Consider the following 20,662-nt stretch of genomic DNA (forward strand, 5'->3'; position numbering starts at 1 on the left):
GAAAAGTAGCTATAATTTTGTTTCTAATGGAGAAAGTGTCGCTAATATGCAGAGAGATATTTAGCTATCCGTCAATATTTAATGTAGTATTTATCGTAAATCCCTAAGTAGAAAGCTATCGCGTCTAGAAAGACACCTCTATTCTGAATTAAGGAGAGATCTATCATCATTTTGGGCAAGGTGGCACAGTGGTAGCACTGCTGTCTCACAGCTCCAGGGACCTATGTTCAATTCCAGCCTCAGGCCGCTGCCTGTGTGGAGTTTGCACATTCTCTCCATGTCTGTATGTGTCTTCTCTGGGTGCACTGGTTTCTTCCCATAGGCCAAGGATGTGCAGGCTAGGTTGTCTGACCATGCAAAATTGTCCCTTAGTGACAGATGTGACTAGCTAGGGTAAATATGTGGGATTACAGGGATACAACCTGAGTGTGATTGTTGTCAGTGCAGGCTCGATGGGTTGAGTGGCTTCCTTCTGCACTGTAAGAATTCTGCAATATACTATAGCAGTTATGCCTTTACCTAGAGAGAGACACTGGAGAAAATCCAATGAACCTAAAAATCTTATTGTGCACTTCTAATATTTATGCCGTAAAGAATTGAACCATCGGAATCATGTTGAGCATTCATGCTGCATCACTTCCTTTGTTTTTGTTAATGTCCTTCAAGCAAACAGGATCCTGGAAGGTGCAGCTAATGGTCACTCAGGCCAGCATTTTCTGCTCCTATTCATATTGGTGTGTTTGGCAACATGAGTGGAAAATATCATGAGAACTGCAAAGTCGCATTTTACATTGGTGTAAGTGTGTGATGTGATTGTTCTGTTCCCCCAGTAGTTCAATGCCAGGAACATCCTTTGAATATATTATCATATAATTATGGACCCACAATGCCTGAATCATCCCAGTCCCCCGCCCCATCTCATTAGAAAATCCACGGCAGAGTGATGGCAGAACAATGCGAATCACAAGTGGTCTCCAGCAAGCAGACCTCCCAAGGGACCTTGGTGGGTGCAGCACTCAGAGGGAGAGAGGGGCATGCTTGGCATTCCAATGGCATTGCTCCCAGCATTGCTTGGACAGTGCAGGAGTCAGTGACCAGATAGTATCAGGGGGCAGAGCCCATGATGATGCAGTATAGTTCTTGGTGGGGGTGGGGACGTGGTTCTAGGGTGAACTTCTTTGTGTGCTCTCTCTCTCTGCTGGTGTGGCCTTTAAAAATGGTGGCCCAATCTTCTGCAGTCTTAAATAGCTAGCAGGGTAGGCAATTCAGAGGCTACCCTGCCAGCAATACATCATGGGACCTAATACTTCAAGAATTTTTTCCAAGTCCTAGACTGTAAGGTAAAGAAAGCAGCCATTGCTTTTGGTTGCTCCAATGCCTTTGGCATTTGTGATTTCTGGGAAAATCTCACCCTCAGTTTCTAAGATTCAGCTAATAAGTTACTTTAGGTCATCCTTAAAGTTATCCATCGTTAGATTGTAGTCTCTTACAATTTATCAATGCCTGGCTGAGTGATGTAGACTCATGATGTGGAGATGCCAGCGTTGGACTGGGATAAACACAGTAAGAAGTCTCACAATACCAGGTTAAAGTCCAACAGGTTTATTTGGTAGCAAACGCCACTAGCTTTTGGAGCACTGCTCCTTTGTCAGGTGAGTGGGAGTTCTGTTCACAAACAGGGCAGATAAAGACACAAACTCAATTTACAGAATAATGATTGGAATGCGAGTCTTTACAGCTAATCAAGTCTTTAAGGTGAAAGTCTTAAAGTCTTTAACCTGTGCTTAACACCCTCTCCAGTCATGTTGTCTGTACCTTTAAGACTCGCATTCCAATCATTATTCTGTAAATTGAGTTTATGTCTTTATCTGCCCTGTTTGTGAACAGAACTTCCATTCACCTGATGAAGGAGCAGTGCTCCGAAAACTAGTGGCGTTTGCTACCAAATAAACCTGTTGGACTTTAACCTGATGTTGCGAGACTTCTTACTGAGTGATTTAGAGGCCAGTTCCTGTTTCCTTTTCAGGATATGGGTTAAACATAACACTTAGGGAACAAAGCTAGGAGGAATATGGAGTAAAGAGGAAGTAAATCCAAAAGAAGAACTTGGTTAAAAAACTGTAAGAAAGAACAGACTGCAAATTTACATCTCCTAAAGAAATCTAATAGCTGTTTGGGTGAGTACAGTTGAGTAGGTGCTTACTACTATTACTGATTATAATTAAGATATCATTCTGTGAGTCATGGTCTGTAAGAAATATATTCAGCTGTTGAAAGTAAGCGCACGGGTACAGCAGGCAGTAAAGAAGGCAAATTGTAGGTTGACCTTCATAGCGAGTGGATTTGAGTATAGGAATATGGATGTTTTAGTGCAGTTGGATCAGGCATTAGTGAGGCACATTGATGTCCTTATCTGAGGAAGGATGTTCTTGCTATAGATAAGAGTGTAGTGAAGGTTTACTAGGCTGATTCCTGGGATGGCAGGACTGTCATGTGAAGTGAGACTAAGTCGGTTAGGATTATATTCATTGGAATTTAGAAGAGTGAGAGGGAATCTCACAGCAACTTATAAAATTCTAACAGGATTAGACAGGGTAGATTTGGAAAGAATGTTCCTGATGGTGGTGGAATCCAGAACTAGGGATAAGGGGTAACATTTTTAGGACTGAGGCCAGGAGAAATTTCTTCACTGAGATATTGGTGCATCTGTGGAATTCACTACCACACAAAGTAGCTGAGGCCAAAACGTTGTGAGATTTCAAGAAGGAATTAGATATAGTTCTTGGGGCTAAAGGGATCAAGAGATTATGGGGATCAGAGTATTGAATTTGATCAGCCACGATCATAATGAATGGCACAGCAGGCTCGAAGGGCATAATGGCCTACTTCTCCTTCTATTTTCTCTGTATGATTCCATGTAGGATGTACCACATTCTCTATCATGTGATGTTTCTGTCCTTGAGCATGCAGTTGTACCCAGGCAGGTATAGAAATTTTTAACGAAAAATTGGAAAGATTGAACAACTTTAATTGCATAATGTTTATATATAATGTTTTCTCTGAAATACTTGGTTTATGTGAAATATTTAATTGCATCAACATTAATTAAAACATTTTAACCAGCCATAAAATACTTGTCCAGTAGAGGACCTCTGCTTTTAATTGCTAATCTCTATTTCACAGGAGAATCCTCTATGGTGACTTATGAACCAAGTGAGTGCAGTCTTTCAGACTTTGCACCAGGGCACCCTGCTAGGTGAGTGAAGGCAATGGCCCTGTCAGCCTGGCACACCTGGTAGCAGTCAAACATGATACCCATTTCAGCCCTGGCATAAAGGGCATCTGTTACCTCCCTTTATACATTTGTGAGTAGCTGACTGAGAGATGCCACAGGTATCCCATGCGTTGCTCTGGAATGATTCACTTGCCAAAAAATTCAGAACAGTTATAAATTTAAGGAGTATAGGCTTTGGGTGTCTTCCAGTACCATGTGGTGTCAACTGATGCTGTATGTGTTACACGTGGTCCACTGTCTCCTGGGAGACAGACAAGTCTTCTTTGGCACTGCAGAGAAGTGGATTTGGACTTGGTGTCCAGTAATGCCCACTGGCCTCACACCATTGGCAGGGTGAAGGTTGTAGATTTCACTGCATTTGCCCTTGCCCAAGTGAGAGGGTCTTTATGCCTCATGAGGCAGGGTAGCTCCCCATCACTGATATCCCCAAACTGTCCTTGCAACTTGGCCTCTCTCAAAGCAGGACCCCAGAACGTCATAGTTGCCCCCCAGTACAACCCGTATGTTGTGACTACCTCCCATCCAGTTTGCAGCTTCAACAGGATAGGGCACCCACTCAGCTATTGTTGAACAGTAACCCTGCATGGGAGAACTAGGAAATGATGTCTGCTTGGCAGCCAGCACATCTCCCTAGAATAAAGGGTGACCCGATATGGAGGGAAGGTAAGGCCACTGAGCGACCCCCACACACACCCCAACCCCCACTCCTCCCATGGCATAGTGACCACATCTCAGCGCTGAGCTGCACGTGTGTGCATCCCCAGCAGTCTCATTGGTGCCCCTGGTGTGTTGGACTGCCCGAGAAGTAATGGCCGCCTGAATGCACATCTTCAATATTCCCCTCACAGATGACGGCACCAGGTTAGAGCTGTTGTGAATGGTGCTGATGTTATGTCACACCGACACCAGCTGAATATCTGGTACAGTCTCAATGTCCAGAGAGTGCTTGCTAATGATATGCTGATATATTCAAATTAGGTTCATGGCCTTCCCTGGCATGTATCAAATCACTCCTTAGTGAGATTAGTTCAAAAACATAAAATGCAATCTCACCACTGAGAATTTCACACTTCTGAACTCTCTGCATTTGTAACCTGTGTCACCATTCCTGCGAACGGCGAACATGAGCTCAAGATCCCACCCACTGTCAAGTCTGTGACTATTATACTTGCCATAACTTTGTTATCTATTCTAAAGAGAAGTTTATTAATGATCATGTCTGAATCCTAAATTGGATGCTATCTAAACCCTAAAATGGGAAGTAATGACAAGAAAAAGCAAGTTTTGGCACCTTCGTTCCAAATCTACAAACCAAACCGTTCTTTACGGGTATATTTATGTGGCATGTGAACTCAAGAATACAATATGTGTCTACAAACAAGTGAATTTAATAATTTATTTGCTGATATTTTGATAGCTTGTCATATCACTGACTTGCTGTAACAAACACAAAACTTGCTATAAATCAACAAGCAAGCCAACAATGATGCACAGGGAAAGCAGTGAATTAAAATCTTACATGTTACTGGTCTAAATGATGGACTAGGGCAAACCAATGTGAAGTGAATGTTATTGTGGCTCAGCAAACAGTGTGATATTTTCTAATTACACCTGGGAATTTACGCTGATGATGTTTGGGGATAATAGTGAAAGGGAGGGAAATATATATCTTTTTGAATATTTAGTGGGCAGGAACTATTCCTGCTGGAGAGGCCAGCAGCATAGCGTTCAGTGAGCCACTGCACATGCACTGATCTGCCAGCGCTGAGATTGACACATCCGCAGTGGCTCTGCACTGCCAGCCTCCCAGTGCTGGCCAGCTCAATCGCTGGCAAGCCCCCTCATTGCTGGCCGCCCAAAACATGTCCGGGCCAGCTTCGACTCCCCGACATCCCACCGCTCCCCTCATCCCCGACCTGCCATGATTTTTCTCCCCCCCCTCCAAAGGCTGCCCTGACATCCCCTCCACCCTGATGGCTTCCTCCCCACCCCCAACCCTGCTGTCACTGACCACGAGTGCAGCAGCCACCCCCACCCCCCATCAGGGACCATCCTTATTAGATGCCATCCCTTGGCACTGCCTGATGCCCGATGGGTAATGCCTAGATGCCCCCAGACATTGCCACTTTTCCCCTTGGGCAATGTCAGGATGCCCAGGCTGGCATTGCCAAGTGGCAGTGCCCAGGCCACACTCCCCTCAGCGTCCAACCCTCTGGGGAGCCACCTTCATTCCAGTGGAATTGGGCCACCAGCTCCCTGCAAGTTGGGAGCTATGATGAGTCCGGCAGGGGTGAATACTCTCGGTAGTGGGTAAGATGTTAGCAGGCCTGGAGATTTCGGTCCTGGGTCCACTAATGATATTTAAAATATGTTGAGATGGTGATTTCAATAATTTAAGTACCCCCTGCACCTATTTCTGGCGGAGCTGACGGTGCCGGAAATCAAGCTGCCTGAGACGCGCAGAGGACATGGCACCTAGCGAGGAGCCCGTAAAACGGCTCACTGGGGCCCAACCCTTGGCACAGGTTGGCGAAGCTAATTTGCCACTGCTGCCAAGCTAGCATGGTGCCTGGCCATGTCCCTTTCCCCCGGGGGCTGTGCTTTCCTTTGAGACCCCAACAACAAGTTTACACGTCTGGGTGAACACATGTCGATATATGGCATGGGGTCAATATCTGGTGAGTGAGCTAGTTAATAACATTTAAATTTATTCAAATTTAATAATTTATGGGCTTGAACCCAATGACATCATTGGTGAGGGGCGGGGAAGATCCAAAACAACATTCTCATTGCGAGAACTGTGCCCTACTGGCATTCACACGGACAGCAAAGACTCGCTGAAAATCACCCTCAGTGTAACCAAGTATCGCCAATATACAGTTGCTGTTAGATTATCTCAATTTTTGAACCTCTGTTTGTCCTGAAGAATGGTCATATGGGAATTTGAATCATGAACTCTGTTTCTCTCTACAGATGCTTCCAGACCTGCTGAGTTTTTCCAGAATTTTCCGTTTCTTTATTAAGGTTTCCAGCTTCCACAGTATTTTGCTTTTATTTATCATGAAGACGAACGCTTTTTATTGTTTCAATGAAATGTCACCCCTCATGGTAAAAATTCATGGATAAATTATGATTATTGCACTGCCTTGACCAATGCATGGATGAATAATGAGCTCCATAATTAAATATGAGTGGAAGGAGAAAGAGTTCAGAATCTCACTTGGTACTGTTTTAATAATTAATACTAGTGGTGACTCTTACTGAAAGTCATTTAGAAGAGATGCCCATGTCACTTCCCAAGTTGATCTGTACCTCCTGCACAACCAACTGCTTTAAATTAATTAATTGAAAAAAGATTGATGTAGATAAATAGGTCGATTTAAAGCGATATGTTTCTCATTAAAGGAACAGTATTCAGCACAACAGCTGTATTTGAATATTCATAAGTCATTTACCCCATGCCTGGTGAAGTGTCATATATTTGTTTAAAGTGCAGACCAAAGTCTAATCACTAAAGATATAACTTCAGCATGCATAATTAGGATGATAACACTCTTCATCTTATGAAGCACAGATTCATAAGATTAACAATCATAAATTGTTCCAGGCCTGAATATCATAAACAAAACCTAAGCAGGGCAATGCACCAAAATCACATGAATATTTACAACATTAATTCACAAAGCGTCAAACTGATCATCCGTTTGCATTTTAACAATTAATCCTATTGCTAACAAGATTTGTATCTGTCACCTCAAATCAGTGACTCATAGAGAGCTATTTGATTGTGTGGGATCAATATTCCAGAATCTGAACTTGCTGTCAATCAGCGTCCATGCAGCTACATAATTTGTGGCTACAGTCATTGAATAGGAACACATTGAGTGGGATTTTTGGCCCCGCCAGCCATTGGGATTGTCCGGTGCCTGTGAAAGTCATTGGACTTTTGCAGCGGGTCCCGCCACAGTGCGGCTTGAAAATCCCAGCCATTTTTTAAAAAAATTTCTTTCCCTTATGCCATGGATACTGAGACTAATTGCAAGATGTCTGCTTCTGACTTCATTGAGAACAGGCCAGGGATTGAATCAGGGATCCCGTCTGGCTCAGACAGGATAGATAATGGTATGATCATTATGGTATAATGATCATACCATAATATGATCAATGTAATGAGCAATTACAAGGAGCCACACGTTATTATTATTATTATTCTGATGTTTTGCATTGTACATAAAAAAACACATGCAGAGAAATTGTTAATGGATTCACTTCCCCTCCAAGCAAAATGTAGTTAACCTAAAATCTCTAGTGGGAAGTGAGAATTTATACATGCGTTCTTGCATCTGTGCACGTGTATGTGATTGCAATCTTAGATGTTGCTTTTTTTTGAGCATTGGTCCACCTGGAAATATTGCATTAACTCTTGTACGATTTTAATGTTTGGTGTTGATCAAAATAATCGTGGATCATAGAAAATAGTATAACGTATGGTATTGGGTAGGTGCTTTGGATAACACTTGTTAATTTCATGAATTGTATATTTAGTGACTAAGTTAACATAATATTTATTTGAGTACTGCATTGAAAAAAAGCAGCAGCAGATTTCATGGAAAATTATTCTATAAATGACTTAAGCATCACTAAAGAGATTTGAGATAAGAATTAAAATTTCACAGATTGGGCATTCAGGAATCTGATGACACAGAACAAGGTGTTTTGCTTTTTCATGAAAGAAGCCCAGGACAGATGCTGAGAACCACTACATCTTCAAAATAATTAAGCTATTTCAATTGCCTATTTTGCTTTTGATTGATTGGTTCAGTGCCTTGAGTTTTCACTTGCTTTTACTTTAATGATTTGAGTCTGTCTGTCAGTCAAGAACTTATGTCACCAACTTTTATGTGAATTTGTTACTTTCGCAATATCTGGCACTTGGAAAAATTTGTTTTAAGTCTTGATATTCCACTTCTTTCATCTGACATTTGTGTAGGGAGTTGTTTGTAATTCAGTTCACTGTGAAATTCATTGGCTACATTCTCACTTCCTGGCTCCTTGGTGTTTTCTGATTTGGATTTTAATATTCAACTGATAATGTCATTTACGTGGAAAAAAGTAGTCATAGTCATGGTGGACTCCTTTTCATCTGAGTATGTCCAAGCTGCAAGTGATTTCAAAATATCTCAGTTTTTATGGCTGAATCCAAGGTAATGAATTTGTTTACAGTGGAGCAAGGGCATATGCCCCATTCTGTTGTTGCTTTTGCATGATCCCAGGGGTGAGGATGACCCACGTCTTCTGGTTAGCATGGTAGTTTCAGTAGATGGCCAGTACAGGGTGTTTCTGTTTTTCTTCCTTTGCTGCAGTCCATTGAGGAACTATGGAGAAAAGCAAGGAAGTAGGCCCCAAGAATTACCTCAACCAGTACAGGGATAGAACCCAGGCTGTTGGCATTATTCCACACCACATTCTTAGCCTACTGGTCCTTAGGCAAGCAAAGTATTCAGGTTCCTCCATGTTGTTACTAAAACACAACTTCAAAACATCAGTGCAAATTTCTCATACTTCTGGTTGCATTGTTAATTTTTCTCCTAAAATACTCTAAATTTGTTGGTCAAAAATGCATAGACTACAGAATTACCTCTGGAACATCAGTGGTTTTGGTGCTATAGGTACTGGTTTAGTAGAAAACTGCTGCTCCTGTTCACTTCTGGAATGGCCTGTAATGAATGCCATGTTACTTGCCTGCAACTGAAATATGCAGAATGGGCAGGTGGCCACATCTGATTTGATGCCTGACCTGCCCTTTTTGACCTTGCTGCTTGAGTTAATGTTCACTGTTGAGTATGTGTTCAGTAGCTTGAAAGATCCCTCATCAGTGCTATTTAAAGACATCATCAGCCAACATGCAGGTTAGTTGCTTATTACTTTCTACTGATTTTTACTGGGGTTTGGTGAATTATTGGGTATTTGGAGGAGTTGATAAACAGTGCAAAAGTCTGCAGGTTGTGGGCATTGGGATGGTATTTGGTTGCTATCACAGGGAGCCCCTCTGGAGCTGCACCTTGCTTTCCTGGAAATCGTGATATAGAGATGCAGGTGTTGGACTGGGGTAAACACAGTAAGAAGTCTCACAACACTAGGTTAAAGTCCAACCAGTTTATTTGATAAAGCTTTCAGAAATGGTGTCCCATCGTCAGGTGTGTGGAAGGTTCCTGCCTTCTTCAAGCCTGCCAGCAGGGGAGTGTAAAATCCATTCCATATCACCTAAAGCACAGAATGAGGTCACTTTGCCCTGCTGACCGAGATGGTCTACATATTCCTCCTCCCACTACTCTTCATTTAACTCTATCAGCATGCCCTTCTGTGTCTTTCTCCCTCAAGAAATTAACAAGTTTCCCCTTAAAGTTATTCACACCATACACCTCAACTACTCCATGTGGTAGTGCTTCACATTCTTACCACATGAATTAATAAGTTTAAAAAAAGCAAAAAATGGAGGAACTCCATTTTACATGCTCTCTTGATCCTCTCCCATTGAATGGAGTGTTCAAATTCCTTATAATGCTCTGCAACCTTTCCTCAGCCATCCAGTGTTACAAAGATCAGCCTCATTGCTTCCCTCTGAACTGTTTCCACTCCTTAGGTGCCTTTCCTGTGACCAGAATAGGATACAATGTTCAAGGTGCAATTTACTTGCTGTGAATAATCTCTCTACCTGGTTTATCTATGCAATTTAACGTTCTGCTTCGACTAATTGAAGCATGTCTCCCATTACTCCAGTTGAAAGCCATTAATATAGGCTGTGGCTCAAGTCTGAAATATCCAATGTTACATTTCATTTATTGATTAATTAGTTTAAGATATTTTTATATTTTCACATATTTAACATTTTACCATATGATAAAAATGCACTTGTGTTAAAAATAATGCAGATGCAAATACCCAATTTATTATCTTGTTTTCACTAATTGGGACAAAGCTAGTATGTATCTTAATGGTCAGGAGTGTAGAATGGATGATGAAAGGAATTATTGAACAGATTTGTCACGTGCAATATAAATTCTCTTTTGCATTTGCCATTTAAAAAATGTAAATGTTGCAGTGACTTCACACCAATCCAAGGTGACTTTATCTGTGCTCTTCAGTCAAATATGTTCAATATATATTTTTAAATACAGTACTGTTGAGGAAAACTGATTCCATCATTGTAATGCCTTTCTGCCGCACCACAGCATCAAGGATCAGCCTTGCTGCAAAATAAACTGGTCTAATATTATTATTCAGTATGACAGTAAAATACTTTGTGTGACATAGTGAAGTTACAGCATGTAATCAGTTTTCCTCTTAATAACTCTGCTACTCTTGTCAGGTACAATAATCACCATCTTTGCCAAAAACATTGAATTGCTTGTACAGAAAAGTATGTATTTTTTTAACCAGTCCAGAAAATTAGCATCAAAGTATGACTAATAAAACGCCAAGATTCGACAAAATATGTAATTCTTATATAATTCCAGTAGCTTGTAAACATGCAAAAACTGTAGCCCATTATGTTTAATTCTTGCACCACCCAGATAGAGGCAGTGTTGCACTGCTGAAAATAAAAACAAAGCCTAATCTGTTTCTTCTGCAGAAAGAACGTGAAAAAGGTTCCAATCTGGCATTCATGTTCCGTCAACCATTTGCTGCTGGGAGAGTCTTCAGCATCAGCATGCTAGATACACTGTTGTACCAGGTAGTGTTTTTCATTGTTATTATTAATGAAATAAATCCACAACTCCAATAGACTGTCATCAAACCTAATACAGAATGGCACCGGCCTAATGTGCCTTGGAATAATGCCAAATCAGGAATCCTGATAGATCTGTACCTGTTCTGCAAATTAGTATCAGTTCTTTTAAGCAAGCTGATTGACATCTAGATTGATTTAACATTCATCGAATAAATCAAACTGTGCAAAATGTTGTTACTCTGCTGAATGTAATCAGGCTATCCAAGAAATAGATTAAGGTGTCTGATTCTATCAAAATGCCAAAATAACCTCCTAACGAGGTTTGGTTTGATATCTTTTGTTTCAGTATCTACAGATTAAAAAGACATCCTTCTGCATTTGAACCTCGAAGCTGCAAAAGAGCTGCCTTCCTCAAAACACACTATAACTATATATATTTATTTGTGATATAGTTATTCAGTGTTGTTTTCTTATCTTTTGGAGAAGGGAAAGAGGATTAGTTTCCTGTCCTTTTGTGGAATGTATCATAATTAGAAATCTGTAAACATGATTATATTTCAGTCCTGAAGTGAAGAATGTTGATGCTTGTTACTGTGAGATCAGCTTCAAGCAGCAGTTTCCACAGTCAGTTATTGTGCGGTATTTAGTGGAGGTGACAGGGCTCTGACCTTCTTTTCATGAAGACCCTATCAGGCACTTAACTGGGCGGCGACAGCCTTCCCCAGAATCAAGGGTTCTCTCCTCACAGAGAGTTGCTCATTAATCGGAGACCTGCATCTCCCCATTGCTCAGCAGTGCTATCTAACAGTATGAGATCCACCTAAACTTAACATTGTTCATCGATTCTGCAGCTGAGTGTTGGCTAAAAGGGATTTATACATGTGGATAGTTGGCAGCAAAGACAGGGGAATGGCGCTCAGTGGATCCACTTCTCTGCTGCTAGGTTTCTCGATCAGCTACTGAGTGGCTTTGAATGAGGGACCCCCAAGAGCTCATAAGCAACCCCAGCTAGGTTTACTTATCATACTCTCCATGTGGCCAACCTCCCACTCTCTTATAAGGACTGCAATTGACAATAGGATGGGGAGGCAATCCTGGCTCTCCTGTAAAGGATTTAATCTGGGTGGAGGCAGGAAAATGGCAGACTTCCCTATTGCCGTCCTCCTGCTTGATTAAATGTTGCCACCGCCAATCTGACCATGGGGTAGATTCTGAAGGCTATTCTGGGATGCCCAATGTAATCCAGAATATCCACATCCAGGTTTATTTTCCAGCTTTTCCAATGCATTCCTAACTTTGGTTAGAATGTAAGCAAAAGCTTTTCAGCTCAACTGGTTTCTGCTTCAGTCATTTGCAGTGGGAAAATTGCAGAGGAACATAATAACAATGCATAGATAAATAAGTGCAATTATTGCAATTAGTAATTCTGTAAGGTTCTTAATCAGTTACACAAAAAACTGCATTTTTGTCATTTAGTATGTTATGTTTGCAATTGCATCATGCTGACAAAATCCTTTCTAAGCTATTACCTAAATGGTAGCAACTAATAACACAGAACAACTTGGGAAATGCTGTGCTTTTAAACCATATTTTCACTTACCACTTTATTTTCCATAGTTTCTTTCCATCCTCCCCTGATAGGAGAGCAGGTAACTGGACAGTAGACTTGTTTATTGCATCTCACATCAATGCTTAATTCAATCACAAAGAAAAGATTTGATAACAGTATCAAAGTGTATTTAATCATGGGGCTTAGTCCAAATTGGCTCTTCTTAGAGAACTTCCACTCGTCATTATGCACATATTGACAGTTTGATGTTTTAGCCCCACAAAATTGAGGTCAAATTATAGAAGTATAATAGCAGAAAATTCTCCCACATTTTGGTTAATCTATCAAGCCAGCTCTTAGTTGGTCAGTTAACATGGGTCTACTTCTCAAGCCAATGTATGAGAATGTAGTGTATACATATGTCTCATTTGAAAATTTGGAAACTTAACTAAAAACAAACAATTAATAATAATGCATTCCCATCAGACTCTCTTATTCTAACTTTGCACAGTGTCACCAGCTCAACATTGTCCAGGACAGAGCAGGTCATGCACTGACATGACATCCATCACCTTAACCGTTAACTAGAAGATGCACTGCAGCAATTCTGCAATGTTCTGTACCTCTTAAATTAAGGGAAGCAGTGGCGTAGTGGTCTTTTCATTGGAGTAGTAATCCAGAGGCGCAGAGTAATGCCCTGGCGACCCAGATTCAAATCCACCACGCAAATGATGGAATTTGAATTCAATAAAAATCTGTAATTAAAAGTCTAATAATGACTATGAAACCATTGTCAATTGTTGTAAAAACCCACCTGATCCTTTAGGGAAGGGAATCTGCTGCCCTTGCCTGTTTGACCTACATGTGACTCAAGAATATGCTTGATTCTTAAATTACCCTGTGAAATACACTCAGTTTAAGGGCAATTAGGGATGGACCCAGTCAGTAACACTCACATCCCCTGAATAAATTTTTAAAAAATCATGATCTCTATCACCTAGTTGCACAAGGACAGCAGGTGCATGGGGACACCATCACCAGCAAATTCCCCGCCAAGTCACATGTCATCCTGACTTGGAAACATTACCGTTTCTTCATGATCACTGGGTCAAAATCCTGAAACTCCCTCCATAATAGAACTATGGGAGTATCATCACCTCATTAACTGCAGCAGTTCAAAAAGTTATCACAGCTTTCCTGAGGGCAGTTAAGGATGGGCAATGGGTGTCATCCTTGCAGTGGTACCCGTGATCCTGTGAATGAATAATAAAAATGCCTATCATTGTCTTGCCTATCAGTCAAGAATTACTGACTAGGACACCTTGGCAAATGTTTGGGTCCAGGTCGTCGGTTTGTTATTATGGGTATATAAAGTACAAACGAATGTCAATTATCTTTTCATATTAAGAAATTATTTAAGGGGTCTGTAGAATGGTTTTATATTAATGTGTTTATTTCAACATAACCTTGGACATTTTCATTCAATGTATTATTATTTTAATGACTTTTTCGGCTATTTATTTTTGGTGACAGTCATTTGTGAAGGACTACATGATCTCAGTCGCAAGGCTGCTTTTGGGGTTGGATACCACACCAGGTTCTGGATTTCTCTGTGCAGTAAGTTCTCTTTTTTCATTCTTATGAACCCAAATGCAAAAATCGTTCCTTAAGCATTTGTTATGTAGCTAATTTAATGTATTTTATTGTCTGAAACTCTGTTTTATTCAGAATATTCTTCACAGGGTTCAAAAGTCACTAAACCAAGGGTCAGATTTTTCCCAGTTTCTGTCAACTCGACATTTGATTTGATTCTGTACTGTAGAAAGCAGCTTAGACCAAAACATTGTCTGTTTTCAAGAAGAAGTTTGATATAGCTCTTGGGGCTAAAGGGATCAAAGGATATGGAGAAAAGTAAGAACAGGTTACTGAGTTGGATGATCAACCATAATCATAATGAATGGCGGAGCAGACTTGAAGGGCTGAATGGCCAACTACTCCTCCTATTTTCCATATTTCTATGTGAAACCATCCAGAATCCAGTGAATTCACTAGCTTAGAGTGTTGCACTCCATGGATGAGAAAGTTGGCTTCTGAAGAAAAGGATGAGGGAAGGATAATAGTTTTTGAAATGTGAGTCTGATGAAGGATGCTTATATCAGTTGCAGGAACAGAGAGGCAAATGAGTGGGTTACATCAAGAGTGGAAGCTCATATATAAAAAGGATTGCTAAGTACATTTAAAGAGAGAAAGTACAGACATTGGAAACAAAATTTCCAACAGCCTAATCACAAAAGGATAAATCAGTTGAATGGATAACATTGAGACGTGATGCAGATTGTGGAGTACTTGAAGAAGTCCAGAGAATCCAAGATGATATTAATGGTCCCACTAGGGCTATGATGACAATGAACAAACAAATGAACTAAAGAGAAGCAGAATTTCAGACCTTGTTTGTTAATGACTTTAATTGTTTACTGTCTCGATTCAAATTACTTCTTTACTGCACTGTTAAAAAACCATGCCTTATATTGAAAAATATTAATTATTAGGCTGAAACCACTGGTTGTGTTTTGACTGAGCAAATATGGGCAGGATTTTCTAGCCATTCCCACTGGCATTCATTCGGTCCTGCGGATGGCAAGCCCCTGCCATGGGCTTCCCACAAATAGCGGGAAACTCCCTTGACAGTGATGGGACACGAGGATCCCATCTCTGATCAATGATGGGCCACCTCTGTCACCACAAAGCATGCGAAAAGGCAGCAGAATACCCAGTCCAGCATTTACTGACTTAAACAGCAACTTGTATGATGGCCTGACATTTGTATGACTGTACCTTACAAATTCCAAAACCATTAACAATGGAGCCAGGTAATCCAGAAGAACCCATCAAAAACAATCACCATATGAATGTCCACATTGTTTGACCCATTCACAAACATCCAGACAATTACCTGCATATTCAACTTGTTCAAAAACAAGATGTTATTCAAAATCACTTTGGACAATGAATGCTGGCTGAGAAAGGAATTTATTTAGCCATAATCTAATCATGTCTAAATCATGAATCTGGAATAAATTTGTTACGAATGTGCTTGGGTAACTGGTTAGTCTCTCTCACTCTTCCTCTTTCTTTCTCTCTCTCTCTCTTTTACTATGAATGTGAGGTGTTATAATGTTGACTATACAATCATAGAATATCTACATTGAGTGGAGCCTTCGCTGACAATAATCTAACCCAGACTCTATCCCCGTAATCACCTTGCTAGTCCCCCTGACACTAAGGAGCAATTGAGCATGGCCAATCAACCTAACCCATACGTCTTTGGAGTGTGGAAGGAAATCAGAGCATCCGGAGGAAACACACACAGACATGGGGGGAATGTGCAAACTCCACACAAGGCCAGAATTTAACCCAGGTCCCGGGTGCCGAGGCAGCAGTGCTAACCACTGTGCTACCTTATGTTTTATATTGTCGCTTTAATTCAAGGTAAAATGAAGTAGTTGAGAGGGACATATGACTTAATAGTTCTATGTGGAAATAAGCCTATGTGATCAAGATGTCATGGGCCAGGGACCTAGGTCATGCCCTATTTAAAGCTAGGTGAAAATTTGTAACACCTGGAGACAAAGGAAAGGCAACTGACGTTATTGCTGTCAGACTCATAAGTGCTGGAAAGAGAGAATGCTCTGTAAAGAGACTAGGAAAACAGCAGTTGCTGTGAACATCAGAGGAAAATTCCTCTGCTATTCACAGCAGCTGCTATTTTTCCTATTGGCTACCAGGCAGAATAATGATGGGAGCTCATTCTCTGATTGAAGACATAGGACCTGTGGAGATTTAAAGAAACCCTGGTGCGGCTCTGAGAAGGAGTCACTGGAATGGGTAGTGTTGCTGCAAATCCTATCAGGTGTTCTCAGAAGGCTGAGGCAAACAACAACATTATGACTCAAGAGAAATGTGGAGAAACAAGCCTGTTGGATGTTAGAAGAGTAACTGCAGGCAAATTCCTTCAAAGACTGCATTTCTGCAGAGAGTGCCGAGTAATATACAAGTACTGCATGGGGTTTTGGTCATGTTACAGAGTAAAGGGGGTGATGTGGTTTATGTAGTACTATATTAGTTGCCTACTAGCTATTGTTTAGTTAAGGCTGAGTTTAGTTTGTTTGTTACAGTAGAAAGTCTTAAAATGTGAAAACTTGTCAGCTGAGTCGGTCGCTGAAAATTCAAATTTCATTTTAAAATTATCTGTCCCTGGGGATTGTAACGATTAATGCAGGGTTACTTTCTCATACACACTTCATATCGGTGATTTCCGCTATTCAGCAGCCAAACCAATTCACTGTTTGCTGGTTTCATTTTATATGCACCAACTGTCTTCAGAACCACATGCTGTCACTCCACAGATCTTCATTTATCTCTCAGTGAAAAGTTGAAATCATTGCACGTTATTGTGCTCCATCTATTACATTTCTCCATTGATGCAGTTTCTTCACATCTCTCGTATCCAGAAATGGCAATAATAACTTTAACAAGGTTGCCTTTAATGTAAAAACCATTTTGTATTTAGCATTTTGCTAAACAGAAATGAAAAAGGAACTGACATTGATCCAGATGATAGGAGAGCTGATTAGTAGATTGATCAAAAAGGTGGACTTTGAGAAGGACTTTAAGGGTGGTAAGGCAATTGGATTTAGGAAGGAAGTTCCTTTGAGAAAGATAGAACAAATAGAAGGGTCTGCAACCAATTTTGAATGGAAGAAAGTGAGGACACAAAATATGCAAGAGTACTGAGTTAGAAGATACAAAGCTTGTGTGAGAGCTGGAGTAGATTGCAAAGATTGGGTGAGGTGATGCCAAAGAGAGTTGTAAAAACATGGACGAAGATTTTAAACTTAAAATTCTACAAGTTGCGAATCAATATGAATCAATAAGGGCAGAGGTGATGACTTAAGTTGAACTTAGTACAGAGCAAGACATGTGTGGTAATGTACAGGAAGATTGAGGCTAGCGAAGAAAGCATAGCACATTAAAGATTGAAAATGAAACAGCATTTACAAGAGTTTCAGTGAAGTAGAGGAGGAAGCAGGCAATATTCGCGGTTTGGTAATAAATAGAAAATGCTATTTAAAATTCAGTTCAGGATCAAAAATCAAATAGAACATGATCGTACTTTACCCTGGCACAAATGATGGGTAAGGAGAGTGGACATTCAGACTGAAACCCCACCAGGACAGGCAAGGTTCCCAGAACGGAAATCTTTGTTAGCCTCGGGCGGGATTGTATAGTTTCATTTGAGCGAGACCGCAAAATCCCACCCTCAGTGTCCTGGCCAGTATTTATCCTTCAATCAATATCATTTTCACATTGCCTTTATTTTTGGGAAATTGGCGCCAGGTTTTCTACATTACAGCAGTGCTTATGCTTTAAAAGTACTTCACTGGCTGCAAGATATTTTGGGAAAAGAGTTCTAAATAGGCAAGCCTTGCTTATTTTTTGGAATCAATAGCTAGCGAGCAGAGTTTGTGGTGAGGATTGAAGATGATGGCCGGAACTTTCCAGTCGTTCATGTCAGCAAGATTCTCTGGTCCCGCTGCAGTGAAGGGTGATTTGGCGGAGCGCAAATTTCCCTTTCCTCGCTTGCAGCAGCAGCAACGATGCTATAGAAATTTCGGCCAATGCTTTGTTTTTCTAGTCTCGAGATGGAGGAAATTTTGGTTCCTCAGCATTGGTATTTAATAATACTTCATCCAGTGACAACTTTCATTTCACTCACTATCTTCTCTAACCTTGTGTCACTTTTTTTTGATCGCTAAAAGTCATTTCATAAAGCATGATTTTCACCTTTGCTCTAGTTTTCTTCTCACCGCTATGGAATTCACTCTGCCAAAGGCTTGTAAACTGATTCCATATTTGATGAGGTTTTTCAGGATGGGAGGAAGAAGAAAGGAAGAACAATAGGACTGGGGATTAACCAGTCAGGGAAACAGACAAGCATGGTCATAGAAGTGACTCTAGTATGGTATGTTGCCTCCCTGATGCCAGGGTCAAGGATGTTACAGAGCAGATGCAGTTCATTCTTTTGGGGGAGGGTGAACAGACAGAGGTCGTGATCCACATTTGTACCAGTGATTTAGGTAGGAAGGAGAATGGAGTCTTGCAGTCAGAATTTAGGGATCTAGGTAAAAAAAAAAGCACATGGAATCTCACATGTAGTAATCTCCAGATTACTCTCTACGCCACATACAAGTGAGTAGAGAAATAGGACGATAAGGCCAATGAATGTGTGGCCAGTAAGATAATTCGGAAAGAAGAGCTTAAGATTCCTGGGACATTGTGACTGACTGTGTGGGAGATGGTACCTGTACAAACTGGGTGAATTGCATCTGGACAGAACTGGGGCTGAATTTCTTGGAGGGCTATTTGCTGATGCTATTGCAAAGGCTTTAACCTAACTTAACAGAGGTGTGGAAACCAAAAGGAAATATTAGAGAGGAATACCAGGATGCACAAAATTCTGGTAGAGATGTAAATCACTAGTTTAAAGAATAATGAGTTAATAGGTGAAGTCAGAGTAAAGTAGCAAGAATTGACATTTAAATCAAGGTTACTGTGCATGAGTGTGATGCAATGTAGTAAATAATCGACAATGAATGTAGTAAATAATAGACAATAAGCTTGGGGCAGGCAGATGGACCTGATGTGGAAGTATGATGTGGTGGCAATAACAGGAACCTGGCTCAGTGAAGAGCAGGACTGGGTGTTAAATATTCCTATACAAGGTGTTCAGAAAAGATAGGAAAGGAGGGATTGGTGGTATTGGTTAAAGGGAGTATTGCAGTACTGGAGAAAGAAGATGTCCCAGAAATGTAACAGAGGGTCAACAAGATTCATGCTGTTGATACGATGTACATGGACTTTCAGAAGTTATTCGCCACGTAATAGATGAGTGAGAAAGGTTATAGGCTCAGGGAATAAAATGGACAGTGGCAATGTGGATACACATTGGCTGAATAATGGAAACAAAGAATAAGGTCAATGGATATTTTTCAGGCAAGAGCAAGGAGGTTACGTTGAACTTATACAAGACACTCATTGGACCTCAGCTGGCATATTGTGTACAGTTCTGGGAGCTACAGAATAGGAATGATGAGAGCACTTTGGAGAGCATGCAGAAGAGGTTCAAAGTATGGTTCTGGGGATGAGAAACTTTACTTTTGAGGATAGTTTGAAGAGGTTGGGACTGTAAGTAGGCTGAGGAGATGTGATCGAATCATTGAATACCTACAGTCCAGAAGAGGCCATTTGGCCCATCGAGTCAGTGCCAGCTCTCTGACAGAGTATGTTACCCAGGCCCTCTCCCCCACCCAATCCCTGTTATCCCACACATATAACATGTCTAAACCATCTAACCTATAAATCTTGGGACACCAAGAGGCAATTTAGCAAGGCAAATCCACCTAACTTGCACATTTTTGGACTGTGGGAGAAAACTGGGGCACCCAGAGGAAACCCATTCAGATATGGGGGGAATGTGCAAACTCCCAAAGTCATAGAATCTCTGCAGTGCAGAAGGAGACCCATCTGTACTGACAACAATCCCACTCTGACCCTATCCCTATAACTCCGCTTATTAACGTGCTAGCCCCCTGGAGCTAAGGGGCAATTTATTATGGCCAGTCAACCTAAACTGCACATCTTTAGAGTGTGAGAGGAAACTGAAGCACCTGGAAAAAACCCACATAGATATGGGGAGAATGTGCAAACTCCATACAGACAGCGAGCTGAGGCTGGAAATAAACCCAGTTCCTGGCGCTATGAGGCAGCAAAGTAGGGGGTTGCATCTCAAACAATGATGAGATGGAGTACAAGAATGAGATAGAGAATCTGGTGCAATGACAATAATCTTTCCCTCAATGTCAGGAGATAGTCATCGATTTCAGGAAGCTTAGTGGAGTACACGCCCCTATCTATATCAATGGAGATGAAATGGAAATGGTCAAGAGCTTCAAATTTCTAGGTGTCCAGATCATCATCAATCTGTCCTGGTCCCTCCAACTTGACGCTACAGTTAAGAAAACCCACC

At 41.0% G+C, this 20,662-nt stretch overlaps 1 protein-coding gene across 3 annotated transcripts in view; it reads left to right on the forward strand.

Moving 5' to 3' along the window:
- LOC145348394 (potassium channel subfamily T member 2) overlaps positions 1-20,662 on the forward strand; it is a 693,657-nt gene that overhangs the window by 467,925 nt on the left and 205,070 nt on the right. For all 3 annotated transcript variants that reach the window (XM_080196607.1, XM_080196608.1, XM_080196609.1), the window contains 2 exons: positions 10,929-11,030; positions 14,110-14,193. In XM_080196607.1, coding sequence (XP_080052733.1) covers positions 10,929-11,030; positions 14,110-14,193 — 186 coding nt within the window. The remainder of the gene's footprint in view (positions 1-10,928; positions 11,031-14,109; positions 14,194-20,662) is intronic.

The sequence above is a fragment of the Carcharhinus amblyrhynchos genome, chromosome 9 (genome assembly GCF_965287045.1).
Source record: "Carcharhinus amblyrhynchos chromosome 9, sCarAmb.v2.hapA, whole genome shotgun sequence".
Lineage (NCBI taxonomy): Eukaryota > Metazoa > Chordata > Chondrichthyes > Carcharhiniformes > Carcharhinidae > Carcharhinus > Carcharhinus amblyrhynchos.